The following is a 25,982-nucleotide window of genomic DNA, read 5'->3' as shown; positions in this document are numbered from 1 at the left end:
GTGAATGAGGATGGGTATGGTGTGGCTGTAAGGACCTGAACAGCCTGGTTCCAAGTGTAAGTTCATGAGCATATTGGCACCAGGGGAATGGCCAAACTGGCTCAGATCCTTTGTCTCCGAATGGGGCCAGCACAAGCCAGAACCCCCAGAATGGATAATTAAAGGAATAGCCTGGCCCCCAGCAGAAGTTCTTTCCTGACCTCTAGCAGCTCATGGCTGCTTGCATGCTGAAGCAGGAGTGTTACTATATAGGAATGTGTTTCCTAGCTAATGTAACGGAGTGTTCTCATTATCGATATCTTTGAATCCTACTAACCTCCTGGCCTCAGTGAGATCCTGTGGCAGTAAGTTCCACAGGCTAATTATATGATGTGTAAAGAAGTTTCCTTTTGTCAGTTTGCATTTTACTGACTTTTCATGCAGTTAGGGTAGGTCCCTCAGAAACGCTTCAGTCTTCAATAACTGAAAAGTTCTGGCTCCTCCGCAAATGCTGCCCCCTCATTGCTCTTCTGTATCGATTAGTGTTACAAACAGCACCGATACGACTCTTGAATCTGGGGCCCTGCTGATGGCCTGAAAGTTGATTTATTCCTACTGCTCTGCAGAACTACTGACTGTGGTCTGTAACCTCTCATTGAAATCAGCTTCTGTACCCGACGACTGGAGGACAGCTAATGTGACACCAATTTTTAAAACAGGCTCTAGAGGCAAGCCCAGCAATTACAGGCCTTAAGCCTAACTCCAGTACCAGGCAAATTGGTTGAGGGCTTTTCTTCACTAACGCGCTAAATCAGCACCGCTGCCCTCAGTGCAGCAGCACTGATTTGGCAGGTCTGGTGAAGACGTGCTAAGCTGATGGGAGAGCACTCTCCCTTTGACTTCTGTACTCCATCTCAACAAGAGGCGGAAGTTACATCGACTTAAGTTACTAAACTTATGTAACTTAACCAGTGTAATTTACACTGACTTTCAGTGGCAGTGTAGACCAGCCCTTAGACTACAGTAAAGAACAGAATTATCAGACACATAGATGAACACAATATGTTGGGGGGAAGAGTTTTTTGTAAAGGGAAATCCTGCCTCACTAATCTACTAGAATTCTTTGAGAGGGTCAACAAGTATATGGACAAGGGTGATCCAGTGGATATAGTGAACTTAGATTTTCAGAAAGCCTTTGACAAGGTGGCTCACCAAAGGCTTATCTTAAGCAAAGTAAGTAGTCATGGGGTAAGAGGGAAGGTCCTTGCATGGATCAGTAACTGGATAACAGATAGGAAACAAAGGGTAGGGATAAATGGTCAGTTTTCAGAATGGAGAGAGAGAGAAATAGCAGCGTCACCCAGGGGTCTGTACTGGGACTAGTGCTGTTCAACATATTCAGAAATTATCTGGAGAAAGGGGTAAACAGTGAGTTGGCAAAAGTTGAAGACAATACAAAATTATTCAAGATAGTTAAGTCCCAGGCAGACTGCGAAGAGTTACCAAGGGATCTCACAAAATTGAGTGACTGGGCAACAAAATGGCAGATGAAATTCAATGTTAATAAATGCAAAGTAATGCACATTGGAAAACATAATCCCAACTATACATATAAAATGATGGGGTCTAAATTAGCTGTTACCGCTCAAGAAGGATCTTGGAGTCTTTGTGATAGTTCTCTTAAAACATCCACTCAATGTGCAGCAGCAGTCAAAAAAGCAAACAACTTTGGGAATCATTAGGAAAGGGATAGATAAGACACAAAATATCACGTTGCCTCTACATAAATCCATGGTATGCCCACATCTTGAATACTGCAGGCAGATCTGGTTGCCCCATCTCAAAAAAAAAAAAAAAAAAAATTGGAATTGGAAAAGGTACAGAAAAGGGCAACAAAAAGGATTAGGGGTATGAAACTGCTTCCATATGAGGAGAGATTAATGAGACTGGAACTTTTCATCTTGGAAAAGAGACGGCTAAGGGGAGATATGATTGAGGATATTGTGAAGGCCAAGACTATAACAGAGTTAAAAAAAGAACTAGATAAGTTCATGGAGGATAGGTCCATCAATGGCATCCCTAGCCTTTGTTTGCCAGAAGCTGGGAATGGGTGACAGGGGATGGATCACTTGATGATTCCCTGTTCTGTTCATTCCCTCTGGGGCACCTGGCATTGGCCACTGTCAGGATACTGTCACGTTACAGACAGGATACTGGGCTAGATGGGCCATTGGTCTGACCCAGTATGGCCACTCTTATATTCTTAGGTTTCTGTTTTGTAGCCAATCTGTGCCCCAAGACAGCACTTTCCCTCTCGCCCCGACGACTACATCATGTCTTTAAATGACTCCTATGAGGGACTTTGTCACAGACTTCTTGAGAGTTCCCACCGATATAGTGACCAGCTGCTGTTTAACTACTCTGTGCCTGACACAGGCGCAACATTCTGGTTTTCAAGAGGTGCTAGTTCGTCCTGCTGCTTTGGTAGTTTTCTTCTGCTGAAGAATGATGTCATCCCCTGGGGAGTGGAACATGGACCAAATACTGGATGCAGAATCTTAGTGACTAATGATGTATGTTCCAGGTGACAGAAGTGAAACGATTCACTACCCCCCAGGAGCTAATGAGCTTTCTGCAGAGCTTTAATGCGCAACTGTGGAATCAATTACCGGAAGGACCTCATGCACTGAATGCCACTGAATTCACATTTACAGCCTCAGTTATCGCTTGCTGCTTCTATAGTGATCCGTAGGGTGGCACTGACCTCCACCACTTCTATGGCGCTTCCCTCTCATGTAAGGGGGCTCCACGAAAGACGCATCATGATTGAGTTGTCCTCTATAAAAACATGGCACAAGGCCATGGCCTATGCAGTGCATCATGGGGACACTGGCCTGGCCATCACCTTCCCTGAGGGGGTGTGGAGCCAGGCCTTTCAGTTTAATGTTGAAGAACAAAAGTATCAGGAGAAGTCCCCCTGTGGGAAGTGTCAGCAAATGTTTAGGAATGTGAACTTTTGGCCCCCTCCCAACACCCCCGCAACCGGGGACAAGTGGCAGTATGGGAACTGCGCTGAGGTGGAGTCCTTGAGCAAGCTCCTGCTGGGGACCAGAGTGGTGGAGGAGGGGGTTTGGTCAACAAGGACACCCCCTCTGCCAAACAGCTATGAAGCCATAGAGAGGGACTTCACAAATAGCATTGAGGAAGACATTAAAAAAAGTCTTATTAACAGGCTGCGGTCAAGACAGTTCAAGGCCAAGACATTACAGTTTTTCAATCTCCAGTGACTGCGCATGGCAGTGATGGGGGAGTCAGGCTGACATTCTGTGCAGCTCCGGCACCCTCCTGATTGGGGGTTGTTGCAGGGAATCATAGAATCATAGAATATCAGGGTTGGAAGGGACCCCAGAAGGTCATCTAGTCCAACCCCCTGCTCAAAGCAGGACCAATTCCCAGTTAAATCATCCCAGCCAGGGCTTTGTCAAGCCTGACCTTAAAAACCTCTAAGGAAGGAGATTCTACCACCTCCCTAGGTAACGCATTCCAGTGTTTCACCACCCTCTTAGTGAAAAAGTTTTTCCTAATATCCAATCTAAACCTCCCCCACTGCAACTTGAGACCATTACTCCTCGTTCTGTCATCTGCTACCATTGAGAACAGTCTAGAGCCATCCTCTTTGGAACCCCCTTTCAGGTAGTTGAAAGCAGCTATCAAATCCCCCCTCATTCTTCTCTTCTGCAGGCTAAACAATCCCAGCTCCCTCAGCCTCTCCTCGTAACTCATGTGTTCCAGTCCCCTAATCATTTTTGTTGCCCTTCGCTGGACTCTCTCCAATTTATCCACATCCTTCTTGAAGTGTGGGGCCCAAAACTGGACACAGTACTCCAGATGAGGCCTCACCAATGTCGAATAGAGGGGAACGATCACGTCCCTCGATCTGCTCGCTATGCCCCTACTTATACATCCCAAAATGCCATTGGCCTTCTTGGCAACAAGGGCACACTGCTGACTCATATCCAGCTTCTCGTCCACTGTCACCCCTAGGTCCTTTTCTGCAGAACTGCTGCCTAGCCATTCGGTCCCTAGTCTGTAGCTGTGCATTGGGTTCTTCCGTCCTAAGTGCAGGACCCTGCACTTATCCTTATTGAACCTCATCAGATTCCTTTTGGCCCAATCTTCCAATTGGTCTAGGTCCTTCTGTATCCTATCCCTCCCCTCCAGCGTATCTACCACTCCTCCCAGTTTAGTATCATCCGCAAATTTGCTGAGAGTGCAATCCACACCATCCTCCAGATCATTTATGAAGATATTGAATAAAACCGGCCCCAGGACCGACCCTTGGGGCACTCCACTTGATACCGGCTGCCAACTAGACATGGAGCCATTGATCACTACCCGTTGAGCCCGACAATTTAGCCAGCTTTCTACCCACCTTATAGTGCATTCATCCAGCCCATACTTCCTTAACTTGCTGACAAGAATACTATGGGAGACCGTGTCAAAAGCTTTGCTAAAGTCAAGAAACAATACATCCACTGCTTTCCCTTCATCCACAGAACCAGTAATCTCATCATAAAAGGCGATTAGATTAGTCAGGCATGACCTTCCCTTGGTGAATCCATGCTGGCTGTTCCTGATCACTTTCCTCTCATGCAAGTGCTTCAGGATTGGTCACAGGCTGCTCTGGTTCTACTTCCCCCTCCAACACAGACCACAACAGCAGAGACTGCCCAGAGTGCATATGCTATACCTTCAGCCCTGCCCCTCCCTGGTGCTTAAGCTTGCATCTGGTGTACAGGGTCTGTGTGCTGGAGGGAGCATGCCCCCCAGAGACTAACTGGATAAGGATTGTGGTAGAGGGGGGCACAGCTCATGGGTCTCTGAAGCTGTTTGACTGGTAATTCAGCCTACGCCACCTCCTGATCCTCTAGGAGAAAAGAGAAACAAGGTGGACTTGCTAAGGCTTTAATGCAGCTCCTGGGTCCAGGCTCTCCACTGAGACCCCAGTTACTAGCCTATCACACTAACACTGGCAGCTGCATTTTCTATGGAGCCTGTCAGTGCTTGTGGGAGGCTCCATTTAGAACTGGTCCCTTCCTGCAATAGAGCTGCAATCTTGGACCCCATCTAGTCCATCCCCAAGGCCCAATACACGACTGCTTCTTATTGCACATTCTCTAGTGCTTCAACCAGCCCTTTGCTTGGGGAGGGGGCTATTCCACAGCCTGAATAATTTCCCTGGCAAGAACCTTTCTCCCAACTTTCCCTTTTCTTAATATCATCTCCTTCCCCGGTGTTTATTCTGCATGGGTCCCCTGGGCACAATTCTGCTCCCTCCCAGATGTTCACACCCTTCAGACATTTAGCTGGTGATGCTGCTTCGCACCTAATCTAACACTCACAGCTCTCACTTGGCCAGCGGCACTCTCTGAGGATACCGTAGCTAACAGAGCCATGGGGGGACAGAGTTCAGAGACGGTCAGTGAATGACACCCAACTGTGAATTCCCCATTACCAGAAACTGTCATGAGCCTGGAGTGAGACCTCCTCTCTTTGCACAAACTGTCCCTTGGGCTGCAGAGTGTCCAAGCCCCACCTCCCTGGACAAGATCACCAAGTATAGTACACCCTCACTATAACACCCTTCGCAATAGCAAACCTGGTCCCTGGATCCCACCTCCAGCCCCGCCCAGGGGGCAGAGAGCTCCACTTGCCCTGGGGTCACAGCAGGGCAGATTGCTCCTCCAGCCTCAGAGCCCCAGGTGTGGTTCCGGGACCAGAGGAGCTCTCAGCAATGCTGCAGGGCTTGAGGTGTCAGCCCCTTCCAGCAGGGCTCTTCCCCTATAACAAACCCCTAGCTATAACGACCAAATGGCTTGGATTCCCAGGGGTTCATTATAGCAAGGGTGTACTGTATGCTCCCACTTAAGACCAGGCTCTTCCTCCTCACTTGGTGGATGATGCTTCCCCTTCTTACACAGAAACAGAGCTCTTGTGTGTCTGGCATCTCGGGACTGCAGCCGGCTGTACTGGAAATGCAGGTGGTGGGCATGAAGGTGGCTTTATATTAGACTGTAAACTCTTCTGCTGAGGGACCTGTTCTTCTGAGCTGTCGGTACAGCACCCAGCCCTTAGGTGCCAATGCAATGCAAACAGTACAAGTTTGGTCTATCGGATATGGGTTTGGAGTCCTGTGCAGATTGAATGTTTTTGCGTATGTAAATAAACTCACCTGGTTCTACCTAACCTATCTGAAGTTTTGGGGCAGGGACCTGTGCATCTGGGAAGCCCCTCACACACCTTCTGGGGCATTATAACAACAGTTTTGTATTTGTGGCCTGCCTTAAAGTGGCCTGCCCTCGGAAGACACAGCATTAAACCAGAGGGAGAAGGAACTACATTCTGCTCTTTAATAAACAGATAGCAATGTTTAGTCACTAACAAACCCCTCCCCAGAGCTCCTGCCTGCAGATGGGCTCCAGTGGGCAGGCCCATTACCTCCTAGCCTAGGAGCAGCAGCCCAGGGCCAGCAGTCAAAGCGGAAAAGGATGGGGCAGGGGTGCTCTATCAGCAAGGCTTCCAAGGACAGGGGAGTCATGGGACAAAGGTACCCTAGTAAACACAAGGCTGTGGTCTCTGCACATCCCAGCCCCCACCTCGGCAATATGCTCCTCCCACCCCAGGGGGCAAGCAGGCTGACTGACAGTCTGGAACGAATGGGAGAAAGTCCTGAGTTCATAGTTTACTTTGCAATTCAAGGTTCCAAAAGTCTGGGGCAGCTCCATTCCTACCACCAACCTGATAGGGGCACACTCTGGCTTGCTGCTGCCCCCCTGCTCTCATTCCCCGATGGAGGGCTGATGAGACTGCTGCTCAGCTATCTCTACTGCTCCTGGATCCTAGTCTTGGTGACAGAGTAGGTATGAGCTGCCTGGAATCAGAGTCAGCCCCGTCAGCTGGCAGAATACACCAAAGCTGGACACAGCAAATTCAACTGGGATCCTTGAGGGTGGAGCGAAGCCATTGCAGCACGTCGGGCAGCCCCGTGCCATCACGGGCGCTGGTCTCCACCACAGTGATGGGCCGGTTAGCACAGGAAATGATGTCTTGAATCCGGAACAGCGATTTCATCTCCACCAGGGACATGTAGCAGGGCAGGTCACTGGAGCCACATTTGGGGATGGGAAGAAAGGGAGAGAGAGAGAGATTGTGTTAAACCATCAGTGACCCAACTTAGAGCAACTGGAATTTGCCATTCCTGTTGAGCCATCCCAGCAAGGGGCTGCACAGGGTGACTGGCCTTTTAGAGAGTATTAGGGCCAATTTACCCACAACTAAGACTGGTCAGCCAGCCTTGGGGTTAACTGATTGCTCATGTGGTTGATTAGTCTTCAATTAGGGTTGCACCTGTCTGTAATAAAATAACCAGAATTCAGTAAGGAAGGGAACACAGCAAGGTGATCAGGGGGGAGGCTCCTGGACAGAGGAGACCCCAGGCGAGAAACAAGGGGAGCATTCCTAATACAATCATGGGGAAACGGATGAGAGCCGAATCCCAGCTACAGGGAGTAGAACTGGGTGAGATCTTTATGCTATGTTAGCCAAGGGACTGGTGAGAGTACTGCCCAGCTCTGGGGAGGACTGGGAAGGCCTTGAGGTAGTATTTCATGTTAAGGGCAGAAGGACCAGTGAGACCGATACTCCAGATCTGGGGAGGAGAGATGCGGGGATGGAAGTTGTGAACAAGGAAGATACAGAAACCATGTAAGAGACTCTGGAGCTAGGAGTGGGACCCAGGACCTGAGTGGAAGCTCTTTCCTTGTTTGGGATTTGTTCTGTTAATTAAAGGGATATTCTTCAATGCAAGTTTGTTTAGACTTAATTACAAAGAGGTTGGGGAAACTGAAGCAGCACCTCTAGTGCTGCAGCTGGTCACAGTGGGATGGCCAGAGGCCCTCAGTGGAACCAGATGAAATGGATAGTCTGAAACGGGCAGCGTATTCCCCCCCAGCCTACCTGCCTCTCAGGAACTTATTTGGCTGCAGATGATGATATAGGCAAGAAACAACTGCACCAGGAGTCCCAGATTTCCTCCCTTTGCCCTACCCCATGGATACTGATCACTTTCAGCCTGGAGGAATCCTTGCCTTACATCTTATTGAACAATATCAGGACGGATGCCGAGGCAAGCTGCTCTGCGGAGAGGAGTGACAGGAGCTGGACACAGGATGAAGAGATCTGCGTGGGGTTAGCCGCATCAATCATGAACTGGGAAGAAGCAGAGTGAAAGATCCAGGTTGGAAATTAATTAAAATGTAAGACAGTCACTTGGGAGATGTGGGTTACGCCACAGACCTGCTCCAGAACAGGGAGTGGGAGGAGATTAAAACACGAGGGAAATGAAATGAACCCCCATAAGTGAGAGACCCTGGTGTAGAGTTCTGGGGCCTGGAGGCCCTTCCCTGGATTTGGAGCCTCACTCCACAGGCCACTTGATGGTGATGTGTCCCCCAGCCATGCCTATAAACACACAGGGTGCCAGTTGCTCACGAGTAGCACAGCTCGAGATGATGGAGTCACCCTGCTGTAAAATGGGTGAGTGAGTTTAGAATCAAGCCCACAAGGTGGCCCAGAGGGATCTCATGAGCCCTGAGTGATAAGTTGCAGGGAGGAGCTGAGGCATGAAAAATGGAAGGCCAGTGAAGTCTGGCCCTGAGGTGAGGCGTTCCCTCACTCCATGGCCATTTCCATTCATGTGAGGGCTTTTGGCAGGGAGAGTAGGACACTGCTACTGTTGAGGATTAGATTTTTCAATAAGTGTCAAATGTCGATTTCACTGTACACACAAACGGGTGAAAAATTATTTCCATTGATAAGTCAAATTTACAGATAGACAAAGTAAGAAAAATGTTGTTTGAGAATGTGAGACTCAGAATTGTCTGACCCCACCCCCCTGCATTTAAACCAATAAAAATGTGAAAAAATGCTTAAAAATAAACAGTGATATTATCTGCTGAAATTATTTTAAAAAGTCAACTTCTGTCAGGCCTAATTATGTCTAAACACCCATGATTTCCCCTTAAGTGAGAGTGACAATGCAGAGACCTTTACACAAGAGGCAGCATGGTCTGAACATGGCCAGGACTCCTGGGTTCTATTTCATTCTGCCAGTGACTTGCTGTGTGGTCTTTGGGGAAAGTCACTTCCTCTCTCTCTCTACCCAGCTGTACAATGGGATGTATCTCCCTCCCCCAAAGGGAGCTGTTACCATTACTCGTACATGGTGGATCACTCAGCCCTCCACATGCAGTGCAAGGCAGTTCCAATGTAGCCTGAGCCAATGGAACGTTGGGTTAGATGTTGGTGATGGGCCAGGAAAAGGTCACATTCAGAATCCAGACCCAAGGGATGTGCGCTCACCAGGACAGAGCTGCAGTCTCCATAGTAACTAGACCAGATAGGGCCCATGCAGCCCCCCAGCTCCCGAATTGTGATCTTCTTCTGGATCAGAAGGTCAGTCAGATTTGTGCCCACCTGCAAGGTTAGAAGACAACAACAGCCAGAGTCAGTCTCTGTAGGGACATTTGTGTTCCTCACAACCGAGTCCATCTCCTGTTAGTACACCACTGAGCTGCTAGTTAGAAGTGACCCTTTGGGGGCTGTCTACACTACGAAAGAGCACCACTGCGTGGGGGTAGTTGTGCTGTAAATGACTCTGTTCTATTCATAAGGGAGAACCCTCAAAAGCAAGGGGATTGCATTGGACTACTAAGGCTGCAGTCAATCAAAGAACAGCGGAAGCTATGGGAAAAAACTTCCCAGAAGTTCAGTCAGCAGTCACCTGTAGGGGACCCACCCACCATTCAGGGTTTAAGCTGGTGTCACATAGGAATGGGATTCCCTGGGACTGACCAAGTGGAGCAACATTGGCTGAACTGGTATCAGAAGGTTTCTGCTGATGTCTTCTGACACGTGCGGCTTCCTCAGGGACAACCTTTTGTTCTGTGTAGCTGCTAGCCAGGCTGAGTCTCCCTGGTTCTGTTAACACCTTACTAACAGGTTTCAGAGTGGTAATCGTGTTAGTCTGTATCAGCAAAAAAAAAAAAAAAAAAAAAGGGGTGGGGGGAGGACTTGTGGCACCTTAGAGACTAACAAATTTATCTGGGCATAAGCTTTCGTGGGCTAAAATCCACTTAATTGGATGCATGCAGTGGAAAATACAGTAGGAAGATATATATATATATAAATATAATCTTCCTACTGCCCACGAAAGCTTATGCCCAAATAAATGTTAGTGTCTAAGGTGCCACAAGTCCTCCTCGTTTTTTTAACCTTACTAACACAAATGCAACAGAATCCTGGCCACACTGACCCACCCACCCAAAGAGCAGCAGCCTGGCCCCTCATAAGGTTGATCTACAACTAGCTGAGTGATGCTGGACAGAAGTCCTGGTCTCGCCTGAGCACTCAGCCGTGGCCGCATCGGGCCAGCAAACGGCACTGAACACGTTGACCCTGTGAAATGCGGACAGGCCCAGTGAGCCAGAGCGTTGCCCCGGCCATACCGTGGGCAGTGTGGGGGGAGGCTCCCCAAGCTCTCTGGACCCATCCTTGGAGCACAGCTGTGCAGGAAGCTGTTAAGGAGCATGGGGGGAAGGAATAATATCACCAGACACCCCCAGGCGCATAGGGACTGGAGCTTGGAGTGCTGTGCCCCCCCGGCTTGAGGTGGTTTCCATGTATACAGGGTTTGCAGTCTGGTTCAATGGCTCTCAGCCCCCCACATCCCGCATTGCTCCAGCGCCTACCCAGGGGACCCCACAGCGACAGCCAGAGACTAGAGCCGGGCATCGCCGCCCCCCAACCCCGCTTCGCGCACCCCTGGGAACAAGCTCCCTCTGCCCCCCCCCGGCTCCGCCCCTCCCCCCCCGGGAACAAGCTCCCTCTGCCCCCCCCGGCTCCGCCCCTCCCCTGCTCTGGGCACCCCCCGGGAACAAGCTCCCTCTGCCCCCCCCGCTCCGCCCCTCCCCCGCTCTGGGCACCCCCCGGGAACAAGCTCCCTCTGCCCCCCCCGGCTCCGCCCCTCCCCCCCGGCTACCTCCCGGGAACAAGCTCCCTCTGCCCCCCCCGGCTACCCCCCGGCTCCGCTCCCGGCACCCCCCGGGAACAAGCTCCCTCTGCCCCCCCCCCCGGCTCCGCCCCTCCCCCCCGGCTACCCCCCCGGGAACAAGCTCCCTCTGCCTCCCCCGGCTCCGCCCCTCCCCCCCCCGGGAACAAGCTCCCTCTGCCCCCCCCCGGCTCCGCCCCTCCCCCGCTCTGGGCACCCCCCGGGAACAAGCTCCCTCTGCCCCCCCCCGGCTCCGCCCCTCCCCCCCGGCTACCCCCCGGGAACAAGCTCCCTCTGCCCCCCCGGCTCCGCCCCTCCCCCCCCCGGGAACAAGCTCCCTCTGCCCCCCCCGGCTCCGGGCACCCCCCGGGAACAAGCTCCCTCTGCCCCCCCCGGCTCCGCCCCTCCCCCCCGGCTACCCCCCGGGAACAAGCTCCCTCTGCCCCCCCCGGCTCCGGGCACCCCCCGGGAACAAGCTCCCTCTGCCCCCCCCGGCTCCGCCCCTCCCCCCCGGCTAACCCCCGGGAACAAGCTCCCTCTGCCCCCCCCCGATACCCCCCCCGATACCCCCCCCGGCTCCGCTCCCGGCACCCCCCGGGAACAAGCTCCCTCTGCCCCCCCCGGCCCCGCCCCTGCGGCCGAGGCAGGGTCTCCCCGGGCGGGGCCAGGATATTCTGCAGCCGCTTCACCAGCAGCGTCTTGCCCACGCCCGAGGCCCCGAGCAGCAGGTACATGGCGGCGGGGCCCGGGCCCGCAGCGCCCGCCCATTGCCATGGAGATGCGCTGCCCCGCTTCCATTGGCGGATGCAGCCGCGGAGCTGAGCGCTCACTGGCTGGCTGTCCTGTCTCTCTGACCCTCTGGGATCCAACCACGACCCGTTCGGAGGAAGCCCCGCCCCAGCGGAAGGCGGAAGCGGAAGTGCGGCCTGTGGCGATCTGAGGCGGAGCGGAGCCGGGGCGGCGGGTTCCGGGGGCACCATGGGCAGAGGCGGCGGCACCTTCGAGCGGCTCCTAGGTACCGGGGGCGCGCGCGCGCGCGAGTCGGGGCACTTGACCTCTGACCCTCGACCCCGGGGGATTCCAACCCCCCCGGCGCCGATGCCCCCGCAGGCCCGGGGCCCGGGAGCCCGCGCGGCGCTCGGGGCTGGGCCCGGCCGCGTTCGGAGCCCGGGGCCAGCGACTCCGGCTGGCGCCGCGATGAGCTTCCCCGGGGCAGCCGGCGAGGGCGTCGGCCTTGGTCACCCAGAGCCTCCGGCGGGCGGGCGGACGGGCCGCAGACCCGAGTCCAGCGGCTCCGGCAGCCGCCCTGGGGGCGGGCCCCGAAGGGCCGCCGGGCTGGAGCCGGCGGGACTGAGCTGGGGGTGAATTACAGCGGCCGGGCCCGAGGGACCCCTCCCCCGTCTCGGGGGCCTGGGCCTGGCCTCTCCCTGTGAGAGGGGCCGGTACCGGGCCCGAGGGCACAGCGCGAACCCAGCTCTCTAGCCTGAGCCCGGCCAAGGTGGGGTGAACTCTGTGCCGGCTTCTTCCTCCTCTCCCCGCGCCGTCCTCCAGCTCTGGGGACAGCCCTCTGCACAGGGAATCACTGTTTCCCTCGAAGCCCCGTGACCGTGATTTAAAGATCAACATCCATCATTTCACTGCTCTTCATAACCGACGTCTCCAGCCCATGCATCAGGGTGGGCAGCGCTCGTGTATCTCGCCATTCTGCCCCACCGCCGAGCCTGACGCCTGACTCCCACGCTACCTGTGAGCAGGTGTATGGGTATTCCAATACAGGGCTCCCGATGCTCACGGCAGAATGGGACCTCTGGTTTCTGGCCCCTTTGTTCTCCCTTACCTTGCAAAACCCACCTTGCTCAAGATCAGGTTCCGCTATGTGACTAACAGCCTGGTGGCAGGGTGGGCCGAGAGGTTCAAAACTGTGTCAGGGAGCGTGACGCACTCAGGAAGCATAAAATATTGTTAACTAGAAAAACGGGTGTAGCTGTCATGGGATGAACAGAGTCTTGGTGTGGTGTCTAAATCATTCTTTTGACAAACCTGAAAATAACAATTATGACTGAAAGATTGAGAGTGTGGGTTATGGACATCAGCTTGGACAGCTGCAGTGACAGGGTGGTAAGACTGCCGCATAGAAACCTGGATAGGTACAGAAAATAGAAATCCTGAGTTATGCTAGCAGTACCTAGGAACCTCTTTCTGCAGCTTCATAGCCCTAGCTGTGGGGGTCATAACTTGTTCCTAAAAACTTACTGCAGACTGAAATGTAACAAGTTTGGGGATTGAGTCCTTACATTTTCAGAGGAGCAGGTTAATTTTGGTGAGGGAGCACCATAAAAACCCTGTACTCACCCACAGTGCATCCACACTGAGTGGATGTGTAAGAACAACCTTTGTTTTGCTTTATGGGTTTTGAAACCTGTGGTACCTTGAAACCTCAAGGGACTTGGAGGGAGCCAAGCAGTTCTGATTAGCAGCACAAAAATACCAAGGATTGTGAAGAATCTGTGCAGTTACAGAGCATCTCAGGGTCTGAATGACTGATGGGGAGTCACTTCTCATCTGAGGGAGATCTCCTATGTGAATATAACTGAGAGGGTGGAACAGGGGCAGGCCAGTTCCAAACTAGCTAATGGGTATTTCAATTCCTGCAGATAAAGCTACCAGTCAGCTTCTGCTGGAGACAGACTGGGAATCCATTCTACAGATTTGTGATATGATTCGTCAGGGAGACACTCAGTAAGTGCCATATCGCTTCCTGATATGTTCTAAGCATTGACATCCTTTTCTGCCCTGCTCACTGAATGAAGGCTAAGAACATAGGACTAGGTGCCCTGGGTCAGCCCACTGGTCCACCCAGGCTGTTACTTTGTGGTACAAGTGACAATGCAATTCAGCATCTTGAGATAATGTTTCTGACCAGGGAAGCTGCAGCTCATGATCTGCCTCGGATCCTGAGAGAAAGTGGGCCTTGATCATCACTGTTCTTCCTCTTTTTCTGCTGGGCCTCTGGAGTTGCCCATGCAATAAATTGTGTTCTTTCCCACTGCAAGGATGGGGTTAGTGGACTGTTAAGAGACAGCTGGACTCTTCCTGCAGGTTCTCATCTGCCTGAAAAATGTACATGCTCTCTCTCTTTTTCCAGAGCTAAATATGCAGTTGGTGCTATCAAGAAGAAAGTCAATGACAAGAACCCCCATGTGGCTCTCTACGCACTAGAGGTAACCTGAAGCCAACCCAGCAAAGTGAAGTCTCTCCAGGCCTCTAGTAACATGTAGCCCAGGTGGACACTCGCTCTTTCACAGACTTTTCTCTGAGGAATGAAGTCTATGCAAACTGTCCCCCCAGGAGTGCAGCTGACAGCTGTGCAGCGCTCACCCTCCTCTGATGTTGTAGCTTAGAGGGCCTCAACCCATGTCCTGTGATCTGCTGACCATGTTTCTTTATTTCCAGCTGCCATACTGAATTAAACCTTTAAAAAAAGACATGAAATCCTGTCTTGCTGTTGTTCTACCAAGCAGGTGGTTGCTTTAACTGCAATTGGAACGTTATGGGATCCTAAATTGCAGGGAGGCAAAGGCCACCAGTAAGTTTAGGGGATGTTTCCTGTTATATCTCTACATTAAAGTGTGACCCTACTCTTACCAAAAAGTCAAGACCCCCAGTTCAAGATGCTGCAGGGCTTTTGGAAGTATCAGATGTTTCTCTGACTGAAGTTGGCACGAAGTGCCCTGGGTTAGGTGGTGCCCCCTGGCTTGTGTGCAGGTGACAGGGCCCTGCAGCCAGGCGCAGTCCATGCTGTGACTCTGCTCTCATGCTTGACTCTGTAGGGTATTATTCTAATCTACTTCTTTTTCCTTGCAGGTCATGGAGTCTGTGGTCAAGAATTGTGGCCAGACAGTCCATGATGAGGTGGCCAATAAACAGACTATGGAGGAGCTGAAAGAGCTGTTCAAGGTAGAAGCACCTTGCTCCTTGTTTCCCTCTGGATGGGGTTGAGAGAGAAAGGTGGAGGCATTGAAACTTAAATGCAGCATCTTTCTAGGTCGCTATTAACACACAGATCCTTGGGGATTTGGAAATGGGGCAGCAGGAGGACATGGGAGAAGCAGAGTGGGGAGCCCCTGTGTAGAAATCCACGTCAGAAGGAACGAGCTGAACTGCTCAGTTGCACCACAGGATCTGTGTGGAATTTCTCATGAAGCATCATGGGCAGCTCCAGGAACCAGCTGCTGGGGAGGGAGTATCATGAGAGCAAAGCTGCTGTCAGACTGTGGAAGGAATGATGGCTCACGCTGCAGCACATACTACACTGCTCTTTGGGGCCATTTGATGGCAAGTCCTCACCTTGCTATTGGGCTTGGTTTAGCCAGAGCCAGCGAAGGCAAATGAAAATACCCATCTGTGGGGGTGGACACGCAAGGTGGGGGGGCTGGTAGGGAGAGGTGCTGGAGGGGGATGTGGGCTCTCTTCCCATAACCCAAGATGAGATGGAAAGTTTAAAATGGATAGAAACCCCTTTACTCTGAGTGCATAACTAATCTATGGGACGAGCTGCTGCAGGATGTTGCCATCAAGCCAATAGCTGAGCAAAATTCAGAACTAAGCTTCAATCAGGTATGAACGAGAACACCACGTTCAGTGACACCGGTGGGATGATGCTCACTTTCCAGGGCACAGGTGCCTCTCCAGCTGGGTGGAGGCAGGAAGATGTTCTCCTCCTGCTCCATCTCCAAGGCACACAGGAGTACGCAGTTGAGTTCAGTAAAGGGATTTTTACTCCTTCCTCTGTAGCATCTACCACAGGCTGCTATCCAAGGCAGGTGACTGGCCATGTCTAGCAGCACCTGTATGAGCTTTGCTAATTCTGTCATCTCAAACACTGAAGCAGGGTCTCTTCTCCTACTATCCTCTTCCTAGGAAGAGGCTGGCCTAGTTCAACTATAGATGTGGCCTGACATAGTAACTGCTGCCTTGAGCCTGGCTTCTCTTGATTTACAATGGCAGACGCTAAGTTAAGTGGCGGGGGCTGGTTTTCTGACAGTCCTGGTATCCCCGAGTTCAGTGCGGCTTGAGTGTACCTTCTATGCTGCAGGGGAGGGTGTGTGCTTATGCGCTTGGGGTTCCCCAGACCTGTGCAGATGCGGGGCTCTGAGTCGGTCCATTTGAGCCCTGGGGCAGCCTCTCCTCAAGGGTGCTTTCTGTCTGGCTAAGCACTTAGTGTGTACCCCGGGCTCCGTGAATTGCTAATGCAAAGCATCTGTTATGTCACAGTCACTGCCTCTCTTGTGACTGACACCATACTGAACACAGGCTCATGGACTGCTCAGAGGAGCTTTGGGGTAGGTATTGAGCTTCCCAAATATAGGATCAGATCAACATCTCTGATTCTGCTCAGGTTCTTATGTGAGCAGTGCTCAGAGCTCCCTATATGCCCAAGGTGCGTTCTTGCTCATTACTTTAGGGACTTTCACTCTTCTGAATCCCTTGGCTGTGGGGGTTCTGTTGTCCCTCTCTTTGTGGTGCAGGCTCCTCTCAGGTCTGTCTGAGTTTGGAGCTGCAGATGTCCCTACAAACCTATGCTGAACTCTCCCACAATTGAATGTGAAGCTTGAGAGTGCTTGGAATCTGCTTCTCAGCTTGCTGAGGGAATTTCCGGAACAGTCAGTCATGTGATTTGGTGATGACATGATCAGCTGATGGCCAGGCCCCTCCTGCTTGCTGAAGGTCAGGAATTCCTCCTGTTGCTGGGGTATGTTTGGAGTGTTCCTGGCAGGGTAGGGTTGTGAACTGGAGTTAGTGTCTGTGAGCTGGAGGATGCTGGGACCCAGAGCCAAGGGTTGCATTTCTCAGCCTTTGTGGCTAATGAGAAGTGATTAGTCGTTCTCGTGAATTGCTGTGACTGCATGGTGACAGTTCCTGCTGGTGCGAGTGAATCGAGGATGCTTGGATACCCTGAGAAATTAGCCTGGCCTTCATAGATGGGGAGCAACTAGGAAAGGCCTTTGGGGGCAAGTGGGGTGCAATCAAGGTGCTTTGGAGAAAGATCCCATTCTCCATGCTGAGCCCTGCTGCCCTGGGGAACACCTAGGTCCAAAGGACTTTGGTCTCATGTTCTTTTCTTGGGTGGTGTTCAGCCATCCTGTTAGGGGAGGAGGCGAAGTGGGCCACGGCATTTGCCTCTAATACAGTGCTCTTCCATTGTTCGGTGCCTTATGTGAGTGGGGCGAGTCCTCCCCAGTATCCTGCTCTCTGTGAGCAGTGCCTTGCTGGCCTGTTTCGTGTTGGCCCCTCACTCCATGGTATGCGTGTCTCACCAGGACACAGTGGAGGGTGAGTATCACAAAGATCCCCCACAATAGCCCATGCTGGGCTCAGATTCTTTCCCCTCTGTGCAGAGACAAGTGGAAGTGAACGTTCGCAATAAGATCCTGTACCTGATCCAGGCCTGGGCTCACGCCTTCCGCAACGAGCCCAAGTACAAGGTGGTGCAGGACACCTACCAGATCATGAAGGTGGAAGGTAAGGACTCAGTGGGGAAAAAGGGGCAGGTGAGTCTCCCATTGCGCTGACAGCCAAGCACAGAGGATGAGCCATGGGAGGGCAGGGAGCAGGCCGCAGTGCCAGCCAGGTGTGGGAAAAGGGCTGGTACAGACGGGGTTACACACAGTGACCTTCCTGCTACCTGATGGACCCGTCGGGGTGACTTGAATCCAGTTCCTGTTGCAGAGCAGCCTCCACCAGGTGGCTGCCTCACTCTGGCCCTGCAGCCCCCTAGGAATGATGTGGTTTGGCAGCAAGTTCCTGGAAGCCAGAGCTGGAATGTTCTCCTAGGAAACTTGCTGTAGATGAGCACATCCTCCTGGGAATGGCTCCGTTGCTGGGCACTGATCCTGGGGTGAGAAGCTGAGACCTTGGCTGTGTGTCTGGGTTTCCTAGCAGTGCGAGGTGCATTGGAGGTAGTGCCTGTGATGTGGGGCATGAACGCCCCTGATTCTGCCTGGGGTGAGTGCGAATCCGCAGGAGTGGCAGGAAATGCCTCATTTCTCACCCTGATCTCAGGTTCCAACATACGTTTTACCAAAGGGCCCCAGTTGCCTAGTCTGAGCGCATGGGGCTGGGGTTGTGCTCTGCATTCAGAGTAGACTTGAGTCAGACCTGGGAGCAGAGTGATGCCCTAGGATCCCATCACCCATGTATGGACACTCGCTCTCCCAGCTCCCCCTGTGAGGCAGGTGACTGTGGCTCAGGTTAAATGATTGGTTGGAACTCTTGCACAAATGGCAAAGCAGAAACTAGAACCCAGGAGCCCTGCCTCTGTCCCCAGCTCTGAGCACTAGGCACCACTGCCTCCAGTGTGATGGGACCACACTTTACAATGAGATCTTGTTCCATTCTTCCTGCAGGTCATGTGTTCCCAGAATTCAAGGAGAGTGATGCCATGTTTGCTGCAGAAAGGGTGAGCTCCCCAGTGCAGAGCGGTGGGGAGGAGCTCTGGCATTATGGAGGGGGCCGCTGCTATCACGTCTGTCCGACCCTTCAACTGGTGGTGAAATAACACCAAATCCCAGAATCCCAAAGCGCCTTACGTGTGTTGTACAACTGCCTGGATTCGGCAGGAGACACGGTTCAGGAAAGGAAGTGCAGAATCCCCTCTCCCCTGGAGATCCCACATGAGGGCAGCCTCCTCGTCCTGTGGCTTGCCAAGGGCTCCTCCAGCAGCGCAGCCTGCCCAGCACGCGAGGGCATCACTGGCTCAGCACAGGGGCATCCGACCGTGACTCTCTTCTGCAGCCAGTGGTCACTGGAGGAGACTTGCTGGGGAGAGCACCTCCTGTTGTGGGGGTCTCCCCATCCAGGGAATGGCCTGGCTTGGGCTAGCCAGTGGGAGCTCTAGGGTGGCAGGCTGAGAGGCTCTCTGGAGCCAGTGTCAGGGTTGTGAGTGCTAGGCCCTGGTCCTTTCCTTATGCAGGTTTCTGTGCTCTGTGACAGGCCCCTGACTGGGTGGATGCTGAAGAGTGTCACCGATGTCGAGTGCAGTTTGGGGTCGTGACCCGCAAGGTGGGTGCTGCTGCTTATTCCTCTTTAGTTCCCTTCCCTGCATGACACCACTGGAGACTTGGTCTCCTCCTTGGCCCTGCAGGGTGGGCTTGGCTGGGAAGCTGAGCTTTAGGGGAAGGGGGTCAGCAAGCACCCTGTGCAATGGGCATGGAGGGGCACAGCCCTGGGTATTGGGAGGGTGCCCCGTAGTGCCAGCTGCCAAGGCTGACCTCATCCCCCTCTTTGTTTGCAGCATCACTGCCGGGCTTGTGGGCAGATCTTCTGTGGAAAGTGCTCTTCCAAGTACTCCACCATCCCTAAGTTTGGCATTGAGAAGGAGGTGCGGGTGTGTGAGCCCTGCTACGAGCACCTCAACAAGTCAGTATCTCTAGGGGGTTCTGCACACTGCATGTGGGTTGGAGCAGCGGGGGCTGGTGGTTGGCATGGGGTTGGCCTTCTGGAGCAAGGAAGGCTCCGTGTACTGGAGCCTCTCTTGAGTCGGATTCCCCAGGGGCTGGGCAGCCTGGCAGGAGAGCTGCCCCCTTTGGAGATGGGAGGGATTCAGGAGATGGGCGTGTACAGCTGACGCTCTGCTGCCTCCATTGCGGCCATCTACTGACTGCTAGCTGGGAGCCGTGCTCCTCACTGGGGATGGGGGCAGGGGCGGGGTCCCTCGCTGGGGGTGAGGCTGTGCCGTGCCCTGGGATGGGGGCTGGTGTGGAATGGGGCCAGGCAGGACTCAGGAATGTTGCCTGTAGGCCCTGGTCTCCACTGTCACCTCTATCTGATTGTAGGAAAGCTGACGGCAAAACGGCTGCCACCACTGAGCTGCCACCTGAGTACCTGACCAGCCCCCTTTCTCAGCAGTCCCAGGTAAGCGGCTGGCTATCCTGACTGCCAGGGGTCCAAGCTGGGCTGCAGGCAGGGTTAGCCCCAGCAGTTCCCTTCCCCTCCTGCTCACTGTCCCACTGAGCAGCCCCCCTCTCCATCTGCAGCTGCCCCCAAAGCGTGACGAGACAGCCCTGCAGGAGGAGGAGGAGCTCCAGCTGGCCATCGCCCTCTCACAATCAGAGGCTGAGGAGAAGGAGAGGATGGTTTGTACCCAGTTCTAGGGCTGCGGGAGGGAGCACTGCCTGGATCCTCTCCAAGCCTCTGGCGGGCTACTGCTCTCGGCTTTGCACCAGCAGGTCCCCAGCCCTGGGCTGGACGGAGCCCTTCCCTGGTGCAGAGTGGGTCGAGGGGGGTGCTGTGCTGCAGGTCTAACCCCTCCCATGGATCTGGGGTGAGGGTCTCTTTCACAAGGATAGTGAGGGCTGGTGCTGATCCTGCCTGCGGGGCAGGCCCCATGCAGACAGTAGCAGCTCCTGCCTCCCAATGGCTAGTGAATGTGCAGTGGCTGGGCCTGGCCCCGTGCGAGGTGCCTCGCCCTCCAAGCCAGGCTTGTCTCATGCTGTTGAGCTGGACAGTTCTCAGGGCTGATCTTGTACCTCCCTCTGCAGAGACAGAAAACGACCTACTCTGTGTACCCAAAGGCTGAGCCCACACCTGTCACCTCAACCGCACCCCCTGTCAGCACCCTCTACTCCTCCCCTGTGGTAAGTGCACAGCTGCCCTGTTGGGTCAGTACCACCCTGCCAGGTCACCAGGGGTCAATCCTTGCTTGGAGGGAACTATAGCCATGAGAGTATGGCGCTGTGCAGCCCCTTCCTGAAAACACTGCTGTGCTGGGGGCACTCAGGAGACCCTGCTCTGAACACTGGGCGCGCTGTTCCTCTGCTGCATGAACAGGAGGTGAACCACCACCGGGCTGAAGGAAGGAAGACAGATGTGCCCGCTGTCCCTCCCAGTCCTGCACTCCTGCTGTTGCCTGGCACTGGGTGGCAGGATATGCACAGGTCTGGGCAAGGTATCTGTCATAGCAGTGAGTTGTGTAGTGGGCTGCAGAATCCCCATGTGTCTCTAAGATCTGATGTCCCCCCTCCTCTCTCTCTCTCTCCCCAGAACTCCTCTGCTCCGCTGGCTGAGGACATCGACCCCGAGGTAAGGACACAGGCCCCTCTGGTGCAGTGTAGGCTGGTTCCTAGTCAGGCTTTGGCGCTGATCTTCTCCCTCTGCTTTTCCCGGCAGCTGGCTCGATACCTGAACCGTAACTACTGGGAGAAGAAGCAGGAGGAGGTTCGTAAGAGCCCCACCCCATCTGCTCCACTATCCCTCTCAGAGCCAGCCACCCAGCCTGGGGAAGCTCATCCCATCCCGCTCGGTGTCGTGGAGGTAAGATACCCATCTCTCTGAGGTCTGGCGGGGTTGGTTTGAATCAGTGCTCCCTGGGAACTGCCTGGCACCAGCCTCACCCCAGTCATGAAGCTCAGGTCCGGCTCCGGTCTAGGAGTGGGTTCTGGATCCCCACTCCCGAGAGGGTGGGGCTCAGGGGCTAACTGTGCTGCCCTGTGTCTCCAGCAGCAGTACCAGAATGGGGAGTCCGAGGAGAACCACGAGCAGTTCCTGAAGGCTCTGCAGAATGCTGTCACCACCTTCGTCAACCGTATGAAGAGCAACCACATGCGGGGCCGCAGCATCACCAATGACTCAGCTGTGCTCTCCCTCTTCCAGTCCATCAACAGCATGCATCCCCAGCTGCTGGAGCTGCTCAACCAGCTGGATGAGCGCAGGTGTAGGTGGCTTCTGCTCCATTCCCCGGGGAAGGACACGACTGCTCCCTGCCAGTGGCTTGTGGGCAGCTCTCTGGGACTGTGTGGTAGACTGCCTGGGGGGTGGTCTCTGTGGAAAAGTATACCCCATCGAGGGTCTTGTTGGGGGCCACCTGCTCTAGCTGGAGGCAGCTGATGCGCAGGCCTGGATGCTGCCTTGCCCTGCAGGAGCCTGATGCTGCATTTCTCTTCCCCAGTGTACTATGAGGGCCTGCAGGACAAGCTGGCACAGACCCGGGATGCCCGCGGGGCCCTGAATGCTTTGCGGGACGAGCACCGCGAGAAGCTGCGCCGGGCGGCCGAGGAGGCTGAGCGGCAGCGCCAAATCCAGCTGGCGCAGAAGTTGGAGATCATGAGACAGAAAAAGCAGGTGAGGCAGGGACGCCTTTTCCAGGTGCCTCGTGGAGGACGGGCGTCATGCCAGCGCCATTCCCAGGGCTTTCTGGTGGCCATGGCAGCTGTTCCCAGCTCCTGCCCTGGGCTGCTCTGTTGTTTGCTGGCTGGAGGCAGCCCTGTTCTGTGGAGAGGGTGGAGTCCCTGGGGCTGGCCTTGGTGTATGAGCTGCACGGCCAGGCTCCTGATGTGGGTGGTGCCGATCCCTGCAGGAGTACCTGGAGATGCAGCGACAATTGGCCATCCAGCGGCTGCAGGAGCAGGAAAAGGAGAGGCAGATGCGCCTGGAGCAGCAAAAGCAGACCATCCAGATGAGAGCCCAGATGCCAGCTTTCTCTCTGCCCTATGCCCAGGTACAGCAGCCATGCCAGGGAGCCCTCCCATGGGCACTCTCCTCAGAACACTCCCCTTCACGCTCTCTCCTTTCTGCAGCTCCAGGCCATGCCAGCAGCAGGAGGGGTGATCTATCAGCCATCTGGTCCCACCAGCTTCCCAGGCACCTTCAGCCCCGCAGGCTCTGTGGAGGGCTCTCCCATGCACAGCGTGTACATGAACCAGCCAGCTCCAGGCAACACTGGCCCCTACGCACCAATGCCTGTTGCAGGGGCAGGTGAGAGCCTGGGCCAAGCAGAGGTAGGCAAGGTTGGAATGCAGCACCAGTCACCTCACTGTGCCCTCTCTGCTCCAGATCCCAACATGGTGAACGCCTACGTGTACCAGGCAGGCGCAGGAAGCGGGCAGGCAGCGCCGCAAGGGCAGGTGGTTCCCACCACCAACCCAGCCTACTCCTCGTATCAGCCGACTCCGACGCAGGGCTACCAGGCAAGTGAGCAGAGTGCTGGGTCCCCCTTGCCCGTAGTGTGCCAGACTCACGGTAAATCTGGAACGCGGGACTCTGCAGTGCGTGGCACAGGCTGTCCGCTCCCGGGCTCTTGGGATCCCCTGCCGCACAGTGGGGATGGGGATCAGTCCCAGATTGCCTGGGTCGCCCCTGGTGTCCCCTGTGGGATGGGGGGAGCCAGCTGCTCCCTGGACCCTGAGGGTGTTGGGGGAGAGCTGTGGGGCTGCTCCACGCTCACCCTGTGCTCTTCACCGTAGAACGCTGCGTCCCAGTCGCAGAGCATCCCTGCCATCTCGCAGGCCCCACAGTCTGGCACCATGGGCTACATGGGGAGCCAGTCTGTCTCCATGGGGTACCAGCCCTACAACATGCAGGTGAGCACCCACCAAGGGTGAACTGCTTGGTGCCCTCTTGCAGCCTGGCTTGGGGCTGGGTGTTGGTTGCTGTGTCAGCTGCTCACCAGCCAGGGGGTGAGGGTAAATGGGGCCTCTGCTGGCACTTGTGGGGGAAGGGCTATGGGGCTGGATTTTCTGTATCCCCTTGACCCATGTAGACCTACCCTGGCTTTTCACTGCTGCTGTTCTGAGCCCCAGATCCTTGGCAGCATGGGCCCACTGGGCCTGGCTGGGAGCTCAGGGGTCTTTGCCCCCGTGGTAAGGGGCAGAGGTCTAGCGGCTGGTCTGATTGCTCTCCCCTGCCCCCACTCTAGGGCCTCATGTCGACCCTTCCTGGGCAGGAGCCGGCTCTGAGCAGCCTGCCACCCCAGCAGACTTACCTCTCGGGACAGCAGCCCGTGTATCAGCAGGTGAGATGTCAGCCCTGCACGAACCCGGCATCTCCTTGTCACCCTCACTTCAGCTCCCTCCCCAGACAGTCGGTCACAAACTGCGCTGATACCGCCCCCCCCTCCGCCCCACACCCTTATCGCCAGGAGCCTTGGCTGTCGCCCTGCCTCCCCCATGCAGGGTGCTGAGACCTCCAGATCCAGGTGTATTCACCTGGGGGCTGAGCATGGGTGGGAGTGACCAGCTGGGGCCCTGTGCTTCCACCAGCAGCCCTCTGGGTAAGCTGTGGGGGAGGGGGTACCAAGGGAGGACTGCCTCCTAACAAACAGTTTGTCTGTTCCAGATGCCACCCCCAGCAGGCCCCCCCCAGCAGCAGCAGCCTCAGCAGGCCCCATCGCAGGTACAGCAGGCCCAGGGCAGTGGCGAGGCCCAGCTCATCTCGTTCGACTGATCTTGGCGAGGGGGGCTTCCCAGTGTAACACTATTGTCTGCAGGAACCACTATGTACTTTAACTAGCCATTTCTGTCTCTTCCCCGCCCCCCTCCCTGGGGAACGGCCCTGCTCAAGGGGAGGGTGGGACTCTGGGGCCCTACCAGCTGGCATGCACCCTCTGGCCTGGCAGGGACCTCCCTGCCGCTCTGGCTCCCTGTGGCTTTTTCCCTGCCCTGTCCCCACCTAGCTGAAACGTGCCATGATTGCTGGAAGTTGTGAACCCCACCCCCACCCCAGCAGGTGGAGAATGAATGGGCGCTTGGCCCTTCACGAAGAGATTTCCGCAAGTCAGAGGCTGCAGACTGGCTGCTAGGCTTCCCCTCCAGGGCTGTTTGGGCAGGATGGTGACTGGGGCCCACTGGGCACCCGGTGACTGGGACCCAGCCCTGAGAAGAGCAAGCAATAATTGCACAGTCCAGGGACTCCCTTCCCTGCTCTGCAGCAGGCAAGAGACTTAAATGTGCCCCAAGAACTTGCCTTGACCTTAGGGCAAATGGGGCAATGAGATCTGATGCAGAGCTGCCCCGTGCACAAAGCATGGCCTCTGCCACTATTCCCCTCTGCACAGTGCACCATGGGGGCTCCTCCTCTGCCCTAGTAGGAGCCTGGGCCCCTCACCACAACCTGCCCCCACCCTGATCCCCTGCCCCTTCATGGGAGCCTGGCCCTGTGCTTGCATTCCATGCTCCTGGGAGCTCAGGCCATTCCGCATGACCTATGCCTATATCCTCCACCCCCTCCTTGGGAGCCTGGGCCCTCCCTGCTTTTTGAACACTCATCTCTCCTACGTAGTGGTGGAGTAGGCAGAATGGAACCCGTGACAATAAAATGTATTTAAAGAGCTGTTGCTCTGGGTCTGGTGCTGCTGTTCCCGTGAGAGCAGGGCCACTGCAGAGGGGTTTGGTGGAAGGTGCTTGGCAGGTAGTGAAGCAGGGCTGTAACATGCTCCAGTGTTGATGCCCTCAGTGCCAAGCAAAGGCTCTGCAGAGCCAGATTCACTGGCTTTAGATAGGACAGCAGGGCCACTCCTCCTCCCCCACACGCTCTTAAGAGCGGTCAGGGTCACCCGGAAGGGAAGGAGGATCCCTGCCTAGGACCCTCTGCAGGAGCTTGGATGCAGTGCTCACCACCCCTAGGCTGCTGGCCTCAATGCCAGCCCCAGGGAGCAGCTACCCTCAGCCCACAGGAGGAGACAGATTAATTTAAAAGCAGTTTATTCTTGGGTGTCCCTATCCCATCAGCTTCAGGCAGCCACGCCTAAACATCCTGCAGCCTAGCTGGGCCTACGCCAGCTCCAGCTCTCTCCTCCAAAAAATCAGGCATTTGTGGATTCTGGCATTTCCAGCTGGCAATGAGGAAAACGGGCATGAAGGTGAAGAACCACCAGGCTTCTAAAGGGCTTGAGAGCAGTGAGCAAGGCCCCCAGGCATGAGCTGCAGTAGAGCTATGTGTGTGGAAGGGGGCTGAAGCGCTGGGGGTGGGGGCCGCAGCAGTCCTGTGGTTGGAGAAAGTTTGCCAGTCCCTTGTTTTCATAGGAACTAATGTTCAGCAGCTTAGCCCCAAGTCTTGAAACCTGCCTGTTTCCCACACCACCTTGAACCTTACCATGCGTTCAAGGCGCAGCGCGTTGGGGGTG

The 25,982-nt window shown here is 54.9% G+C and overlaps 2 protein-coding genes across 11 annotated transcripts; one reads left to right on the top strand and one right to left on the bottom strand.

Annotated features, from left to right (window-relative positions):
• Positions 1-6,375: 6,375 nt before the first annotated feature.
• ARL16 (ARF like GTPase 16) lies at positions 6,376-11,880 on the bottom strand. Of its 5 annotated transcripts, none has more exons than XM_073311837.1 (5): positions 11,760-11,880; positions 10,545-10,603; positions 9,400-9,513; positions 8,132-8,247; positions 6,376-7,141 (listed from the first exon to the last, which is right to left on the bottom strand). In XM_073311837.1, exons 1-5 carry the CDS (start codon positions 11,818-11,820, stop codon positions 6,970-6,972), a joined length of 522 nt encoding a protein of 173 aa, XP_073167938.1. In that variant the 5' UTR covers positions 11,821-11,880; the 3' UTR covers positions 6,376-6,969. The 5 variants fall into 5 exon arrangements, with proteins under 5 accessions (XP_073167938.1, XP_073167942.1, XP_073167941.1 ...); XM_073311841.1 differs by lacking the exon at positions 10,545-10,603 and adding an exon at positions 9,892-10,063 and having other exon boundaries at positions 11,776-11,796; XM_073311840.1 differs by lacking the exon at positions 11,760-11,880 and adding an exon at positions 9,892-10,063 and having other exon boundaries at positions 10,545-10,838.
• A 103-nt stretch (positions 11,881-11,983) lies between these two features.
• On the top strand, positions 11,984-25,187 carry HGS (hepatocyte growth factor-regulated tyrosine kinase substrate). 6 transcript variants are annotated; one of them, XM_073311831.1, is made up of 21 exons: positions 11,985-12,101; positions 13,741-13,825; positions 14,232-14,307; positions 14,951-15,043; positions 17,485-17,608; positions 18,493-18,545; positions 19,079-19,147; positions 19,380-19,504; positions 19,921-19,999; positions 20,122-20,220; positions 20,626-20,721; positions 21,128-21,166; positions 21,254-21,397; positions 21,587-21,797; positions 22,032-22,204; positions 22,440-22,580; positions 22,660-22,837; positions 22,916-23,049; positions 23,326-23,442; positions 23,778-23,873; positions 24,197-25,187. In XM_073311831.1, exons 1-21 carry the CDS (start codon positions 12,065-12,067, stop codon positions 24,302-24,304), a joined length of 2,277 nt encoding a protein of 758 aa, XP_073167932.1. In that variant the 5' UTR covers positions 11,985-12,064; the 3' UTR covers positions 24,305-25,187. The 6 variants fall into 6 exon arrangements, with proteins under 6 accessions (XP_073167935.1, XP_073167933.1, XP_073167930.1 ...); XM_073311830.1 differs by having other exon boundaries at positions 21,584-21,797; XM_073311834.1 differs by lacking the exon at positions 20,122-20,220 and having other exon boundaries at positions 11,984-12,101; positions 21,584-21,797.
• Positions 25,188-25,982: the final 795 nt, after the last annotated feature.

The sequence above is a fragment of the Lepidochelys kempii genome, chromosome 14 (assembly GCF_965140265.1).
Source record: "Lepidochelys kempii isolate rLepKem1 chromosome 14, rLepKem1.hap2, whole genome shotgun sequence".
NCBI classification, from domain to species: Eukaryota; Metazoa; Chordata; order Testudines; family Cheloniidae; genus Lepidochelys; species Lepidochelys kempii.
This window is presented reverse-complemented; position numbering and strand designations above follow the sequence as displayed.

Coding starts and splice junctions, on each gene's coding strand:
- HGS (XM_073311829.1), top strand. CDS start 12,065: ATGGGCAGAGGCGGCGGCACCTTCGAGCGGCTCCTAG. Junction 20,221..20,625: donor CTGAGGAGAAGGAGAGGATG/GTTTGTACCCAG, acceptor CTCCCTCTGCAG/AGACAGAAAACGACCTACTC. Junction 20,722..21,127: donor CCCTCTACTCCTCCCCTGTG/GTAAGTGCACAG, acceptor CTCTCTCCCCAG/AACTCCTCTGCTCCGCTGGC.
- ARL16 (XM_073311837.1), bottom strand. CDS start 11,820: ATGTACCTGCTGCTCGGGGCCTCGGGCGTGGGCAAGACGCTGCTGGTG. Junction 8,248..9,399: donor GAGACTGCAGCTCTGTCCTG/GTGAGCGCACAT, acceptor GCTTCTTCCCAG/TTCATGATTGATGCGGCTAA. Junction 7,142..8,131: donor CTGATATTGTTCAATAAGAT/GTAAGGCAAGGA, acceptor ATGTGGCTCCAG/TGACCTGCCCTGCTACATGT.